The sequence below is a fragment of the Chiroxiphia lanceolata genome, chromosome 4, assembly GCF_009829145.1.
Source record: "Chiroxiphia lanceolata isolate bChiLan1 chromosome 4, bChiLan1.pri, whole genome shotgun sequence".
Classification (NCBI taxonomy): domain Eukaryota; kingdom Metazoa; phylum Chordata; class Aves; order Passeriformes; family Pipridae; genus Chiroxiphia; species Chiroxiphia lanceolata.
The window spans coordinates 56,224,499-56,241,951 of NC_045640.1; the positions used below are offsets into that span (position 1 = coordinate 56,224,499).

Consider the following 17,453-nt stretch of genomic DNA (forward strand, 5'->3'; position numbering starts at 1 on the left):
TTTCTGACACATGGGTTGTTATTCCTGGTACAAATTTCAGAGGGATCTTCTTCTGCCAGACATCCTCGAGCCTGAGGAGTCCTCTCTAGAGGACTGTGACAGTGCTTGGAGGTGAAGCTCCAGTGTGCCAGCCAATGGCCCAGTGCTGGGGTTGAACTGGTGGCCATCAAACAGCAGGGTGATCCCAGGGCTGCTCTGTTCCCCTTGCTGGCTGGGACAAGTAGAAGCTCAGCTGCCAGAGGCTGGGAACCTGGCCTGGGCTTTTGCACGTGTGAACCAGCTTGGTGCCAGGTGTACACACAGGGCATGGAGTTGTACTTTAGGTTGGTTTCTGTCTCACTCTGGGTTCATTATTTCTATTTCTCATCTCCCGGGGGAGGGATCAAACATCTTCTGCCTGTTGGAAAAGGAATTCAGGTGCAGATTGGTTTTTCTAAGCCAAGCACAGGAGGGGACTTTGTTCATGTGCAGATAGGGAAGTCAGTTTTGTATTTGAAAACTGTAGCAAGAGGTGCATTCTCTGACCCTGTAGTGAGGGATAACTTAGTGGAAAGGGTGGCTCACTGCCTTCCTATCTCTGGACGCTTCCATATTCCTGAAGGGCAAAAAGAACCTTATCCTAGTGGCTGCACTTAGAGAGTGCTGATTCCAGCAATCTCCCCTGCATGTGTTACGAAAAGTGCTGTTGGCACCAGGAGCATCAGCAGAGCCAGGACTGTGCGCCTGGTGTTGTGCACAGGGAAGGGAGGGGAAGTGACAGCAGTCATCGGCCCTTGGGATACAGCCCAGTGGTTCTGGTAATCTAGTTCTGGAGGGGATTTCTCTTGCAAACATTTAAACAATGCCTTAAACAATTGTTTTCCAGCCATAAAATGATAAATTGACAGTGCCATTACTGGAAAAGCTCAGGAGCTTATTCTTTGTAGGTGGAGAGGGTGAAAGCCTGGCCCTGCTGAAAGCAATTGGTTTTGCAAAAGCGTTCAAATGCACTTCAGCATTTATTTTTTTAAGTAGTAATGAAGTTACCCCAGCCTCAGCTGGCTGAGATGAACTCCTCCTCTTCCTTGCCACTTTGTGGGGAAAAGCCAAACTGGACCGAACCTGTTACAGGTCAAGTCAAAAATTCTGCACTGATGTCAAGACCTGGGAAAGTACAAATTAACCCACTGGTGGTAAAAGGGGCAGAGTGGGTCTGGTGCAGCGTAATTATTTGCTAATGTAGCCTGCAATGGATACATCAGAGATGGACAACATGCACAGATGCAAAATGAGAGCAAGCCATGCTGATGGCTGAGCAGGAGTTCCTGGGCTCTTCCTTCTCCTTCTGGGGGTCACTAAGGTTTTGTTGCCTTTGACCATCACGGCGTGGGGCGTTGAAGGCCCTTTGCTTGTGGTGTGAGACACATAAATTGTCTCTGAGAGTCCAGCTCACCTCCACCCACTGCGTGTACAAGATTAATGGAAAACTTGGAAAAGGCTCTTGCCCTTGGAGATGGGTATGGATTGACATTTCCAGCTGTTGGAGAGGGCAGTCAAGTCTCACCAACCTGTATGGTCACTCCCAGTACAGCGTTGCACACTTGCTGGACCTTGTACGGTCAAGTGATCCCGTGCCTCCCTTCGGACGCCTGCATGCAGTGAACCATCTCCTAGTATATGGATATGTACATACATCAAACCAGATACAGTTATGCAAATAACTTGATGTACAGCAAATATTGTGGTTGGCTGGAGTGCAGAAGCCAGTACCAGGGTGGGCTGTGGGTGCCTGACTGAAAAAAAATTGTTAATAATCACTTTTTTCAGACTGCATTTCTCACGCAGCCAGTGCATTTTACAGCTAATGACACCTTAGCAACTCTGGGCTTGATTTATATAAGTTTAAATTGAATTTTTGGTGTCTTTTTTAACATAAATGAATTGAAAACCCTTATGTGTATGTTTTGTATTTTGTATAAAACACAAAAATATCACTGTTTTGACTGCAGGTGTTTGGTGACAGTTTTTGTTCCGTGAGGGATGTTGCCGTGGATTGGCTCAGTTCAATACACAAGTGGCTCACACAACAGCCCCTGCTGCCTCCTCCTCCTCTTCAGCTGAACATGGCTGACATCTGCTACTGGAAAAGAAATGTGTGTGTGATGTATAAATATGTATATATACACACATTTTGCATATATATATATATTATGTAAAACATAAACACACCTCTATATTGTAATACAAGTTATCTTCAATAATGCAACACATGCAATACGCTGTATACAAAAGCTAGGCTCCATAGACACTACTATACAACAGTATCTATCTAGACTTTACACAGTTACACAATACAGATCCCAGAGTAATGTGCACACACTGTTTTGTGTTTAGAGTATATAGGGGTTATGTTGCACTGCTGGCTGAACCCTCAGGCTGCAGCTCCCAGCAGCTGACAAATGGTGCTGAGCACTCCCTCACTGGGCCCTTTCTGGGGTGAGGTGGTGGGGGTTCCCTAAGCAACCAGGGCAATGGGCCCTGGTGCATGAGGGAGTCTCTCAGCCCCCAAAATGCATCCTGGCCACACAGACACCCACACTCTCTCCCTTTACAAGTGTCTGGTGGTGCAGCTCCTCTGGTATTGCTGCCACAGCTCCTGCACATACAGGCCTGTTGTTAATAATTACTTGCTGTTAATGAATGAAGGAAGAAGTGGGTCTGAGGTAGAGGAGGGGCACAGGGTACTGCAGGGCTGCCACAGGCTCGCTGCCTCCAGCACTCAGCTCAGGCCCCACCACACACCTCAGGTCACGGGAGACATGGGGATGTGCCAAGGGGTCTGCAGGACCAGGCAGGGGAGGACACAAGCTGGAGAAGCCTTGGTGGCCTTCGCTGCCTTGAGAAAAGGCACAGCTGCACACCCTGCTGCCTGCAAGGCAGGAGGAAAGGAGGAGAAACACAGAGGGATGGAATGACACAGGTTCAGTCTCAATTCCCAGCTCTTCCGCAGATGACTTGCCTGCCTTTGTCTGAGACATGACAGGCAGATAAAACCACACCTGCTCTCTCTTTGGAGAGAGCAAAGTGCCTTGGGGCTGCGGCTGCCTCCTGCCTTGCTTCTCACTTACCAACCAGCACCCAAGCCAAATCTAGGTGAGGATGGGGAAAGGCAGCATTTGACAGGAGAGGCCTGGGTGCTCAGCTGCACCAGGTCCAAGGCACAGGAAAGCAGTACCCTCCCTCCACGTGCTCAGAGGTACAGTGAGGCAAGGGGGCGAGGCAGTGCCACTGCTTGGAGCAGCCTCTCCTTTACTTCCCAAGATGAGAAGGCAGCCACTCAGTCAGAATTAAACATCAAATTTATTGCATAATACTGTACTATGTACACACACATCGAAAATAAACATTTGATATAATTGTATATTTATCTTAAATGCTGCATTAGAAAGAGGCTGGAGGGCTCTCCATGTAGCCCACAGCTTGTCTTAAAAAAAACAACCTAGAAGCCTCAAACCTTTTGTTACGAGGTGCAAAGTTCAATACTGTCTATTGAACATGGTGCATAAATACTATGTCCTAATAACAAGTCAATGTCAAAACCACCCTAGGCTTAAAATGAGATTTACATCAAGACCTGAAAAACTGGGGGGGTAGAGGGGAAGGGGAAGGGAAGAATCATTCAAATTTCATTTAATGGGGTGGCAAGACTGGGGGAAAAGATAAAGGCTCTCCAATCACACAGGATGGATTTAGGTAGTGATTTTTCTATATTTCCAGTCTAGTTCATACAGATTGTCCTTCAGGTCCCCCCCAGCAAAACAGCTGTCAAGTGAAGGGGCTGCTCTCAAACAGCAAAATAAATTATCCCTAGCTGCCAAAATAAAACCAATCTCTGAGAGCTATCACTCAGAAGTGGATCTTGTGCTCCTTTGTTTGACCTGACCAGACTGAAGAGCTTGTAACACCTCATACATTCATACACCCTGGCACACGCACATTCACACACATGTAACTCCTCTGGAGAAAGGTGGCAGTGGTAAAAGCAGCCACCTCACCTTGTATTGGAATAACAGGTCTGTTTGGATGGAAAAACAAGGCTCAGCAAAATCCACCCATGTAGTCTGCAGACTTGCCAAGACAAACACACAATACAAGAGAGGCAATTTGAGAAACCCGTTATTACAGGTAGGGTTTGTCCTTCCACAAGCCTGAACACAAACCCCGCTCCAGAGGACTCGGAGGCTTCTTTAAGAAGACATTGCTTGGAAACAAAACACAGGACAAGTGAGGAAAAACAAGCCAATGCCCCTAAACCACCATATTTTCCATGAGACAGCCTGATGCGAAAAGACACAGCATCACTAATGCACTGCTCTGGGGGTCACAAATGACATCCCAGCCCAGTACCATCTACCAAGGACCAAAGGGCAGAGGAGATATTTCCATTCAAAGCAAGCAAGAACCAGCTTGCATTTAAAAAGGGAGGAAAAAAGGGTGGGGAGAAATCACAGCTTTTTAAAGAGGAGATTACTCAGATCCTCAGTTTCCACCATAACCTAAATGCAAGGAAACATCAAAATATTTAAACTGGATTAAAAGCAGAGGTAAGTGTGTGTGTGTATGTGTGTGTATAGGGGCAATAAAAGCAAACTACAAGGAATTGCCAGGAGGGCAGTGATGTCAAGTTGGAAGGAGAACAGAAATGCCCACTGAACTGATTTCATTCAGTAGATAAGGAAATTCAAAGCAACAGCCTTGCCCTACTGAAGCCCCACAAAATGCTGGCAGCATCAGGGTGAGACTGCTTAATCTCTATTATTATAATTTATATTTTCCAAAAAAAAAAAAAATGTTCAGATCCATTCCCTTACAAAAATAAAACCCAAGCTCATCGTTTTCTGCCTCTGTACCCAAGTGTCTGTGCCTCTCCTGTGCCGGTCAGGCCAAGCTGAACCCCTCATAGTGATCGATGGCTTGCACCAGCCGGGCGCTGAGGATCTCCTTGCTACTGTACTTGGGCAGGTCCAGGAGGTTGTAGCAGGTGTGTGCCACGGGCAGGTACTGCTCCCCACTGGTGGTGGACTGGATGATGATGCGCAGGCTGGACATGCCGTAGATTGGAATGCGATCGCTGCCCGTCAGAAACACTGGGAGAAGCAGAGGGAAGGTTGGACAGTTCAGGCAGGTGACCTCCCACCGCAGGTTGCACCTGAAGGCAAACTTCATCCCCACCTGTGCCATGAGAACCTGCCTGGAGGGGCCGAAGCCCTGACCAAGCTCCATGCAGGGCACGTCTGGCTCACAGAGCTGCAGGAGAGCAGCGTCGGTGCTGGGTGCACAAATGTGTAAATCGAACAGCCCATGGCACACCCTTCCCTTAAAAGTTCCCTCTCATGCCTGGACAGGTTAAAAGGAGCAAAGCCAAGCTGCCTGATGCCCATGGCAGGGGCACATCCCTGTGGAGAGGGGGCCCAGCCACCCTCCCACCTGCCATCCCTCCCAGGCACACCACCTTGGATGCCAGGATTGGGGGGGCTCCTCCTTGCTGCTCCCCACCACAGTCACTCTGCCCCCTGAGCGTGACCCTTGTGCAGCATCCTATGGTGGTCTGGGGAGGGGACAAGGGGGAGATACCCACTAAAGCCTCTGCTGTATACCAGGAGTCCTGGGACCCTCTCTACAGCTGCTGACTTCAGCCTGCACATTTTGGCCAAGCCACTTTTCCAACTCAAACATGCAGAACAACTAAGCTGACTGATTGTTGCTTTGGAGAAAAAAAAAAAGCCTCACACAAAAATGCTGGCCTTTGTCTTTCCAGCAGTCACAGAATCACAGTGGTTGAGGTTGAAGGAACCTCTGGAGGTCCTCTGGGCCAACCTCTCTGCTCAAGCAGGCCACCTAGAGCCAGCTGCCCAGGACTGTGCCCAGCTTTTGAGTATTTCCAAGGATGGAGACGTCACTGTTACTCTCTGGGTAACTGTGCCTGTGTTCTGCACCCCCACAGGGAAGAGGTTCACCTGATGTTAGGTACTCACCAGTACCTAGTGAGAGACTGCACTGGATCCTGCTCTGCAGGTATCACACCCAGTGATTCTGAAGATAAAAATGAACAAAAAAGAAGAAAAAACCCCAACACAACAGAGGGGAAAAAACCAGATCTGACTAGCAGATAACTCAGGAGATAGCCATTCATGCTGGATCACTCTCTAGCACTTAATGCAATGAAACTCTCCCACCTGAGTCTTCAGGAGACACTGCACCACTGCAAGATACTTACAGAGAAATTTCTTCTTCTTTTCCAAGGGAAATGCATGAAAGGTCTCCCAAAACATTCTCACAGTTGGGTGTGTGGCAGTGTAGTCTCCCTTATAGACAGCACTCTATTAAAAATCAAAACATCACATTATTTCAGTTGGCACTAGAAAGCAAAGACTAAGCAGAACCCACACCTCATCTTTTCTAGTATCTGACATCAATCTGACATCAGTTTTGAAACAGAACCCAGGATGGGTGCTGGGCAATAGCATGGCTCACAGACCCAGCAAAGGTTCTCCCAGCAATGTGAGGAAGGCAGACATAAGGCTTCTTCTGTTCAGCTCATTACAGGTGTCACAAGAAATCCTGGAGTGCCTGTTCACAGGTTGAATTCATGAAGAGGATCACGTGTGCTGCACTGCACAGTCGCTTTTACTGCTGAGGCTGAGTGAATAACTTGCTCATCCATGAATTTTAAGAGGATACAACCCTTACTTGGTGCCCATACTCCCCTTTGAACCCTTGGCTGTGCACTTTTTGCCCTTGTGCAACTGAGTTTCACTGTAGGTGAAGACCCTGACTTTATGTCTTCCTTTCAGTCTTAGGTTTCATCCCTAAAAACAGCAGATGAAGTCCTTCTCCCCATCCTTCCTCACCCTGAATTACCTCCCTGAGTTTTATCAGTAGCAAGACATCCCAGTAAAAAACTTTTCTTGTGAATGACAGCAAGGTGTACAAGGAGCATTTAAAAAAAAAAAAAAAAAGACAAGACACCAGGCTTATTACATCTCATGACATAGGCTAATGCCCACCTCGTGCAACTGCACAATCCTGGTATTTGAGAAAAAGAAAAAAAATACAAGAGGGAAGCTTTACCTCCTCCAGTTCCTCCCAGTTGTAGTTACTGTTTCCAACTATCATGGCCCTGAGCTCTGTGGGCTGGAAGAGTTCCAGGACTTTCCCACCACACACTTTCAGGAAGCCAGTAGAAAAGGCCGTGTACCACTCATGGATGGAGAGGTTGAAGATGTAATTTACGTAGGCTTCAACAAATTCTTCCCTATTGCATTGAGAGAAAGCAGGCAAAGGAAAGCACTTTTAATTGTATGCCAAAGCAGCAGCACTGCTAAGTTTTCCTATTTCTGCCTGTAATGTGTTTTGCAAACCTGAGTCTCCAACAGGTTCAACCCACGGCCCTCCTCTCACTGAGTCACTGCAACATGGACAAGATATAAGGAAGCAGACTAACAAAAATGAAAACTTGGAATAAGAAATCATATAGCAAAGGAGGAGTTATTTTCCAGTGCATTTGTTTTACTGTAATTTTCCCAATAGTCACCTGAGCATTAGGGAAATCCAAGCTGATTAAGCACTTAACAAACTGCTGCTTAATACCTCTCTGGCTGTTACGGTCATGAACTCTTTTTCAAGAACATTTTATGAACTCCAAAGTAGAGAGGTAAAATACAGGCATTTCCTACTTGGCATTTTTCAGTGAAAGCAATCCTGTGCATTCTTCAGTTCCCAATGAACTTTCCTCATATGGGAAGGGCAGTGCCTGGAGACGTGCACACAGCAAACTATTCAGGCTACAGGGACAGCAAATTGGTCCCTGGCCTCTAAATGTAAAGTGGAGGAAGTCATTAAGCACTGTAAGGTAAACTGACAGCCATGTCTAGACTTGGATTTAGAGGTTAGCTTGAGTTCAAAACTCCAGTCAAGATGAAGCAATTGAATTTTGGAATGTTAAGCTGGTGGAGCTACACGCTAGCCTTTCTCCTTAAGGATTTTCTTCTCATGTTTCCCATCCTGACTTAATAAACAGTTGCAGAAGCTAACCTGGGTGCTCTTCCCAAACATTTGCTCAGCTAAAATCTTTGTACCGTATGGCATATCCTTTGTACTGTATGGTATACAATAGAAAAACGGCTGGTTTTCTCTTGAGTGTATGTGCCCAGCCTAAACTCCTAAAGGGTACTATCACTGCCATTTTCATCTTTCCTTCACTGTTGCAAGGGTAAATTAAACTCTCCTCTATTTACCTGAAGTCCATCTTCTCCTTGCAGGGAGCCAGAATTACACTGTTTCATCTCCCTGTAGGTTTTGCATGGAGGCAGCTATTTAGCTGTGTCACTGCACCATGCTGGGCAGTCGTAAGGTAGGTAAGGAGGTAACACAGACAAAGCTTCTGTTACAGCAATGGCTTTAGATGGAATCAGAACCCTTTTAAATAATCAGATTAATAGGAAATTACTTCATCTCCAGGCTTCCAGCAAGGTCTTCAGCAATCCTAGCACAAGCCCCTAACCATGCTGCTGAGTAGTCACTGGATCACAATGTTTTGCCAGCAGAGTAAGAATCTGAACAGTGCTTCAAGTAATAATGGCATTTATAGAAATCCCATTACAGGATTATGAGAAGAAAATAGTTCAGTAGCTGGAAAAAAAAGGGGGGGGAAATGGTAGCTGTGCTAGTAATAACTCTGGGGTGTTCAGTCAAAGGGAAAGGAATCCAAGTACAGTAAGTCCTAACGGCTGTAATCAGGGATGGTGGTCAGGGTGTACTCAAGGGAAAGTGTTTCCGGCTCCAGAATTAAGACTATAAACAAATTTGCCAGATTCAGTTTTGTTGGTCATGTACAGTTCCTGTCTGAGCCATCAGGAATATTAACCTTCAAGGGCCAAAATCATACTGCAATTTCTATTTAAAATGAGAAAACCGCCAAGGGTTTTTATAGGCCTTTTATAGGGAAGATATTTGTCCAAAAGTGTGTGGGACATTTTCCAAACATGGGTGGAAAGTCGCTTTTTGTTCAAGTGCCACTACTGCCTGGTACCTTTTGAACAACTGGTCTTAGAATTTATTTGCAGTGACTACTAATTCTCTCCTGTGTTTCACCTCAGGTACGTTTTCTGCGGCATTGCACCCGACTTCACCACAAGTATGAGTCCATCCCAACATACCCTTCACTTACCTATTTTCCTTCTGCACTAAAATTTTATCTCCATCTTCAATCAGGTTCTTCTGCTCTGTCACACCATAGCTTTCCCTGCAGATCTATACAAAACCAGGAAATCAATTTTACCAGAAGTACTTTCCAGGGCACATGCCTACAGTAAGATACATTCTCTCACTGGAATATGACATGACCACAGACATCTTCCTGTTTTTGCCTCACCTAGGATGGCACCAGCACAAACCTATATTTTGTACATTAGCTGGTTACCCGAAAAAATTGAAAAAGGGTCAATTTTCAAGTTGCCATTCACAAAAGAGCTTCTGATTTTGACACGCAAGATGAGTTATTAATGTCAAGGTTTGGGACATCAGTTATTTATTCATGTCAAAGTTTTAGCAGATATATCTGTATGTCTTTATAGACTATGTAATATACAATGCGAGAAAGAAAGTAAGAACGCCCTTTTGTGTGAAAAAGAAAATGAAGAAAAGCCTCTTGTGTTAATTCAAAGGTATCCTTTTTTACACAGTTTGCATTATCATCACTATGGCTTCGTTACCTCATCCCAAATTACAGCTCTGTTTTGCAGGAGACGCAGTCAGATGCAGGTCTGACTCACTCCGGAGATAAGTCTGATCTAAGAGAGTTTATGTGCTCTCATTCATGAAACAAGGAAATGGACACCACTCTCCTAGCTCAGCAAGGTTCTTCACAGTGACTAGCAGTTTCGTGTACCTTGTTTTTACCCCAGGACAGGTCCCAGACAAAGAGTCAAAAACCCCAATCAAGCTGATGAACCCATCACTCACAACCTGTTAGAGCGTTAGGATTTTGAAGCAAAGACACTGAAACATGGAAGGTCTTACTCTGCTCAAGTCAGCAGAGAACATAGCTGGAGAACAGCAATGTCACTTCTCTTTGTATGTTCTAAATGTCTGCACGTGTTGAGGGTCGTATCTGATATTATAAAGTTTATCAATATTGAACTCTTAATTTCAGGGAATCTCTACCGTGTAATAGGAACTACTGCATCTAGGTTATTAGCTATTAAAAAAAAGTCCTTTTACTGCTGCAGTACACAGGAAAGCTGACTACCTCAGCAAGTTTCCTAGCAACAGCCTCCAGCATTTTGTTCCTAAGAAAGTCTGGCCAAGTACACACACTACAAACTTTCAAGTTTAAAAAAAAAAAATTAATATTAGGACAGTAAGGGAAATTCTAAACTGTGTTAGCATTTCACGAATTGACCTAGTGATGTCAAAACCTAACTTCTACTTTCAAGAAGGATTTTGGAATTCCCTCTCACTATCTAGCACGAGAAGTTAGCCACTGGCATTTAAGGCATGTCACAGTGACAACACAGTTATTTTGAAAACCACTCTGCTTAATCTACTTACTAGCTCAGTTTTCAGGACCACATACAAAAGAACAAGGGAGGCTGGCAGCAAAGAACATTTTAACATTAACATGGGGTATGTGCTACAGGCGAGTACGTGAACAAATAGTCAGGCTTCAACTGTACCATAATCACAAAAATGATATATTAAATGTATCTTACTGTAAAATTCAAACAGAATGTCTCTTCCACATCTTCCCCAGGGTAATCTAAAAGTTGCTGAAGGCTCCTACATAACAGGTAGGGAAAGAAATGAGAAAAAAAAAATCAGATATTTAAAAGGCAATACATCCAACAGGGAAAACAAATTCAGCAGAAGTAAACAGCATCATACATCTGGGTAACAGGATTGCGAGAGAGAATCTGAGTCACCCCAAACGGTAAGAAAGAAATATACCTCAAATAGAGAGATGTTTTGTAAGAAGCAGGATAAATGTCAATCCATTGAAATTATCAATACAGTCCATGCCTACTTAGTACATGGATCACCTTTAACTGGACTACATTTCTAGTTCTTAAGTTCTAGTTCTGTTATCACCACACAAAGGTCTGAGGGAGTGGAGGAAGAGAGAGTGGTGGATTATATCTGTATCCTCAGCATGTAAAAAATACTCTCCTGTCTCTCAAAATCCTGCTGCTGTCTTCCCTGGCATTTTATCTCATTAATATAAATACAGCTGTTCCTTGGTGCAAACAAATCAGATGGAAACTCAGAAGAAAAAAACTAAGACAGCAGTCAGACAGCGGGATCTTGATTTCTCAGGGTCAGAGGGAACCAATATCCTCATGCAATTAGGCAGAAAGATTTAATACACCGTTTAGAAAAAGTAATTCTTTCACTCTATTCAACTTCTTCCTGGCATGGGAGCAGGTCACAGCTACACTGGCTCAGGGATGGGACAATTCACAACATTACATACAGTTCCCACCCAGGGCTACATCAGGAGACACACAGCAGATCTAACTCGAACCTGGCCTGAGGGAAAGGCTGAGGCTGTGATCTGGGATCATGCATGCAACCACCCTGTTCTCAAAGGGGTGTGCTAGGTATCTTCTGGCTATGCTGATACCCAGTTTCAGGGGGTCAGGAGGGTGGGAAACTAAGCAGATGGATCCAATAGCCTGTGGGAGAGAAGTCTTACATGAAATTCACCACCAGCTCATATATTTCGCTATGATCACAGTCCCTCAAATTAACCAATCACTCAGAAGGATCAGGAGGTGTTTTATTGATCAGCTTTTACCTAGTTTGGCATTTCTTGTTCTCAGCTGGATGGTCTCCCTTCCCACAAAAGCTGCAAATTTTGTTTTTCATACCTTCCTTCCGTAGGGGATAGCTCCTTCAGATCCTCTAGGCAGGGCTTCACGTTCAAGAGTTTTTTGTACAGAGCCAGGGGAAAGTGAAGGTCTACCACTGTGAAATTGTATATTGCAAGACCACATATGATGCCAATCAAGTGAAACCAGTTGTGTTCTACAAAACACTGCAAAACCACACAGAGAAATCCTGATGAGACACACTGGTGCAATGCACAGTACTCTTTCCTCCATGCACTAAGATGACAGCCTTTGCTTTTCCAGCTGGGACAAAATCAGAGAGCTCCCCTCAGGTCCCAGTGTTGTTGTGAATTCCTTGCTGGAGTGCGGCACAGAAATAAAGATTCAGAAACCACGTTCAAATACTTTTGTAAGCCATGGTTAGCTGTGGAAACAGCAACAGCAGCTTTCCATCTTATCTGCCTTTTATTTCCTTTTTACCTACTTCTGCATTTAGACATTAACAACAATTCTTTCCCTATCACCCACCCTATTTGCAATTAAAAGTTTTTCCATAACCACAGTGCCACCCAGGCAAATATACCAGCACAAGTGTTGGCATATTGACCTTCATTTCTTCACATATTTACTCTCACACTGTTATGTCAGTCACAGACTGGCTACCTATGTTTGTTAAATGTTCCAAGTACGTGACTCATTTTCAGTGCTTGCACTGTCACTATTCTTGGTGTCAAAAGACTTGTTTTGTAGCACTAACATGAGGAGTGGCTGCTCTATAACATTGTTTACAAGTTACAAAAGGTACCATGTAATTTCCTTCCTTGCAAAATATAAATAATAAAAAAAACCCACCAGGGCAGCTACAACTTAGGGGAAGACTGACAACACCATTTCCCATCTCGCTACCTAGGAAGGTGAAGAAAAGGACATAAACTACCATCTCCAGCATAATCCTATCTGACACATACAGATCTTGCACTCCAAACTTTCCCAAAACCAACCACCTTCCACTACAAACCATGTGTTTTGCTGTTTAAGAGCTTCCTCACATAAAGCCTTAACGAGTTTAGATCCTGAAGGTGATAGTGATGCATGACTAAGTGGATTGGTTGCAATTATGTGAACAGCAAGGGAGGCACAGAATTCTAATGCCATTACCACCTAAACCTCTCGTTCTGTACAACAGCACATGACAGTCACATTCATGATAACAAGAGTTCTATTAACTGTCATCTGATCCTTAATACAAGTTTTATTATGGGATAAGAATAAAGAGAAAGAGCCAACTTCTTAATAGGCACAACCACTGCCATTCTACTAAAGTTAATGGACCTATCTACACTAACTTAAAATAGAGTTCACATTGTATCATGGGCAGAAAACAAGAGGAAGATAATTTCTTTCCCATAGTTTTCCACTAACTTCCTTGTCATTTAAATGCAGCATATTATTTCAACCTGCATGTACAGAGGGCAAAGGCTTACCGTGTCTGAGAACCACAGCAGGTTTGACTCTGGGTAGTAAGTGAACATGCCATAAATAGGGTTGAGGAGTTCTTTTAAAAGCAGGAGGAAAAATTCCTTTGTCACTCCCCCAGCATCAACAGCTTCCTCACCATCAAAGATGACCTGTAGAAAAAGCAGGTCAGCAACAGGGATGCAGAGCTGAAACTGAGTGAATCAGACATCTTTCTAATTGGAAGCCATGCAAAGCAATTTGTCCAAAGTACCCAAACTCACTGCAACCTATGAGCTCATTTCAGTGCTCTGCTTGCAGGGAAAGAAAGCGGGTGGCAAATCAGATATTTTGAAAGTGTTTAACTCCTCGTCCAAATCATAAATAACCACCTGCTGTACCAATAACCAAAGCAGCAACATGATAGCAGCTACTGAACACTGTAGCAATCTCTCAGAGACAAAACATGTCCTATTGGAAATAGCCTGCAGAAGGGCAAAACAGACACTGAATAATATCACAGAAATGTTTCCTCCCCTGCCCCTTGTACACTAGACATACTGAGAGAAGAACCCTCTGCTTCCAACCTTGTAAGCTGCCTCCTGCCAAGACACCCAGGAGTCAGAAAAGAGAAACACTCAACCTTTGCCTTGATTAGATCAAGTGTTCTTGTGTGCTCTACCTACACAGAAGCTACTGTACACTGGTGAAGTGGTAATGGGAATGGCTGAAAGGCTGCAGAAATGTTTGCTGGTTGAGAGAGTGCTAAAGATACGGGGAAAACTTACCTTAAGAGGCTTTTTCAAATCAATGTCTGAATGGATGCTTAATTCCCTTAGAGCATCACCAACTAAATTACTTCTGCGAACATGAAGTACCAGGAAAGGGCTTCTGGCCAGCAGAGGCTCCAGTGTGAGAAGCATAAAGACATTCTGCAAATTTGCACCATTTATTGCAACCTGTAAATAAAAGAGAGGTGAAAACCAGCCACTGCTCAACTTCTTTCTTCCTGTGAAAGGAAAACAGTTAACAAATATATGCCTGGTGTTCCTTTCTGCACTACGCTTTTATTTTGGTTTCCCCAGGGTTCAAGAATCACATGCTCACTGTGCACAAGTGTGAGTGCCTGTATGCCTACAGGTATTTCCCACACCATTTCCCATACCAACACATTTTGAGTCCACTGATCAATTCACCAAGTTTGAGCAAGAAAGAGATCAAATTCCTGAATGTTTTTTTTACACTAGGCAGGTGGGTGGTAAGAAGAAGATTTATTCATACTCTTACCAATGCCAGAAACTAAGTGTGAACACATCCTGAGAAGAGGCAGAGAGCCCATGAGGGAAAGCAGTGCTACAAATACACCAAGCAAGGAGACAGTTGACAACTGCATCTGGTAAAGGCACAAGGGAACCCACCACATACAATTCAAAGCCCTCATCCACGTGGATTTTCTGGAGTTGGCCAAGGCAAAAAGTCCAGTCAAAGCTTTGGCCACATATAGCATACTTCTTTTCGTGCACTGTCCATAGTAAATGCCAACTTCACATTTGAAAATTCAGCTTCAAAGTCAGTTAAACCTCAGACAGAAGTCCACCGGAAACTAGGCTTCCTCCATTCCAGCACTCACAGAACTACTGTTTTCTCTGACCCTACGTGGTTGCCTTCCTTAAGATCCTACCTCTGGGGGCAGCAAAACCTTTACCAGTCTGCTCTTCTGCCAAGATAAGGATGATACCCTCCTCTCAGCAGTGCATCGCTCACAAACTGGGCAGCTGAAAACATATGCAGAAGGGTGACAAAATGAAAGCAGGAGAAGGTGCCTGTAGTGTCCAAGCATAGGCCAAGCCTCTTCTACCTTGCTGTAGACTATGTGCCCAAGTAGCCACAGAAGAGCTAAGAGATGGGTATTACCTGGAACCAGCACCATGGCCACAAGTAACTGGGATGAGTTTTCCACCCTGAAGGAATCTGACAACCAAAGACCTCAGCAAACTCATTTCACAAAGGATGAACTAGTCCCAGATCCAGCTGCACTGGATGAAGGGTCAGTGCCCAGTGCTTTGCCTCTCTCAGGAGGCCCCTGCGTGAGCAATGCCTGGTGCTGGGACACTTACACTGGAACAGAGGCCAGCTGCCCTTGTCACAGCCTGGCAGTGAGCTGGCTTGGCTGCCACCTACATGGTAAGGGTGCTGGAGCTGAACACCTCCTGTCAACAGGCCCTCCTGGAGGGCCTCAGGTCTGTGCCCTTCATGGCAAACAGGCAGGTGGGCTGCTGACAACAGCTCCTGCTTGCAACCACAAACAGCATCAGCAGCTGGTCTTCAACACTCACTTCATTGTTAGAAGTAACAACCACTTCTGCATTAGGTAGAAACTTGAAAAAGTGTCCACTTACCAGAAAGTTTGTCTAATTCTCCAGTCTTACAGCTCCTCTAATAGAGACCTCACCTTATTTCTTATCCTTGGACTATCATAAATACAAAAGTACTCCTTCCCTCTACGGTTTAAATTTCCATCACATGTACATCTGGCAGTTCTGATGTTGCCAAACATCTCGAAGTGAAAAGACACCAAGCACTGCCTTTGCAACATCCAGGGTAAAGAGGTTTTCCAGCTACTATGCTCTCCTGTATCATGGAAACAATAATGTGATGCACATACCAACTCCCAGCTGACACCCTTTCCAGGCAGGCACCATTGCAAAAGGCAGAGAAAGAAATGTGGCAGGAAAATTGGGAGAGAGAATGATTACCTGCATCTGTAGTTCTGCATCTGTCTGTAACATCTTGGTCTTAGCCTGAGCATCAAAGATGAAAGGATAAGAGCAGAGAGTCACAGCATCCTGCAAGAAAGGCATGCAGATTAGTTCCTATCTACAGCTTTCAGAACACTTTTCTAAATAAGAGTAATGAAAAACAATTTTCTTACCTGCATGATAGATGGTCTTACTTTCTGTGAAAGAAAAAGAGAGATATGAAAATCTTTTACTCCTTTGATTTTTGTTTCTTGTATTTTTTTTTGATGGATTCATTCAAAGGTGACCCAAAGTAAATTTTTCTCCTCTTGGATCAAAAACCCATTTTTTCCCTCTTAAAGAAAAGCATGGGAACTTCATCTCAAGAAAATACACAAGTCTAATACAACACATGAACATCAAACATTACTAAGAGGACTACCTGGCATAGAAGCCTACTATAGGTGAAATTTAGGAGGAAAACCAAAAAAACTACCCCCAAGGCAGAGACCATATGAAACAATAGGAGACACCGTAAGGTCAACAACATGGCAATACAAGAACACCCCTGCAATGCAAGTTACTCATCATTAGCCACATCAACACATCTTTAACTCTTTTTAACTACCACTTATATAAATTCGAATCAGTATTTTATTGTTCTGCTCACTAAAAGTAAGCACACAGCAGCACTACTTAAATGATGGAAAGCAGGGGGTGGGGGAGACAGCACACACAACATTTAGAAAGTCCATAAAAACTCACACAAAAATTATCGCTACAGTCAGGTTTTAGTCTTGCAGCATCTCTGGGCAGTTTTTTGGTGGTTTTTTTCACACTTGGAATTCCTTTCCTTGCTATAATAAATAATCTCACTGGGTTCCCACATAGCATATTCAAGCCCTTAGTTTAGTTATCTCCTTTCTTACAGATGGGAAAGTGAGACATAAAAGAGGTGAAGGGTCTTACCCAAGATCACCCAGCAGGTTACTGGAAGAGCCAGGAATAGAACCCACATCTCTTGAGGCTTGGTTCAGTCCCCTAGCCAGAACGCCACTGCCTCCTCTTACAGAGCAACATTTTAAGATCACTGGCTACATTATTCACAATACCTGCCTAAACAGCAGAAGTAAAGGGTAAAAATTATAATTTTAGAATACAGGACTTGGCTCCTGAGGTCTCGATAACATTAAAAGGATCCAGTGACTGAATTAATCCCCTTGTGCAAGGAATAAATGAAATTCACATGAATAATCACAGAGACTGTTGCAAGCGTTAATACATATTTTTAGCTCCAGCTCTTCTGACAGTCTTATTTTTAAGTCAATTTTGTCAAGCCACTGACTACTCAAATCTGAGAGATTTAATGTACCGATGCCCCTATACTGAATAG

At 44.1% G+C, this 17,453-nt stretch overlaps 1 protein-coding gene across 2 annotated transcripts in view; it reads right to left on the bottom strand.

The window, feature by feature from the left end:
* Positions 1 to 3,320: 3,320 nt before the first annotated feature.
* HERC3 (HECT and RLD domain containing E3 ubiquitin protein ligase 3) overlaps positions 3,321 to 17,453 on the bottom strand; it is a 47,006-nt gene continuing 32,873 nt past the window's right edge. Inside the window, exons 16-25 of one of the 2 annotated variants that reach the window (XM_032686916.1) lie at positions 16,255 to 16,278; positions 16,079 to 16,168; positions 14,111 to 14,281; positions 13,352 to 13,495; positions 11,907 to 12,073; positions 10,752 to 10,818; positions 9,209 to 9,291; positions 7,111 to 7,294; positions 6,257 to 6,359; positions 3,321 to 5,126 (exon numbers count right to left, since the gene is read on the bottom strand). In XM_032686916.1, the coding sequence (XP_032542807.1) occupies positions 4,918 to 5,126; positions 6,257 to 6,359; positions 7,111 to 7,294; positions 9,209 to 9,291; positions 10,752 to 10,818; positions 11,907 to 12,073; positions 13,352 to 13,495; positions 14,111 to 14,281; positions 16,079 to 16,168; positions 16,255 to 16,278 (1,242 nt within the window). In that variant the 3' untranslated portion in view covers positions 3,321 to 4,917. Of the gene's footprint in view, positions 5,127 to 6,256; positions 6,360 to 7,110; positions 7,295 to 9,208; positions 9,292 to 10,751; positions 10,819 to 11,906; positions 12,074 to 13,351; positions 13,496 to 14,110; positions 14,282 to 16,078; positions 16,169 to 16,254; positions 16,279 to 17,029; positions 17,177 to 17,453 lie in introns of those variants that run through there. The other variant, XR_004356898.1, reaches the window with a different exon arrangement.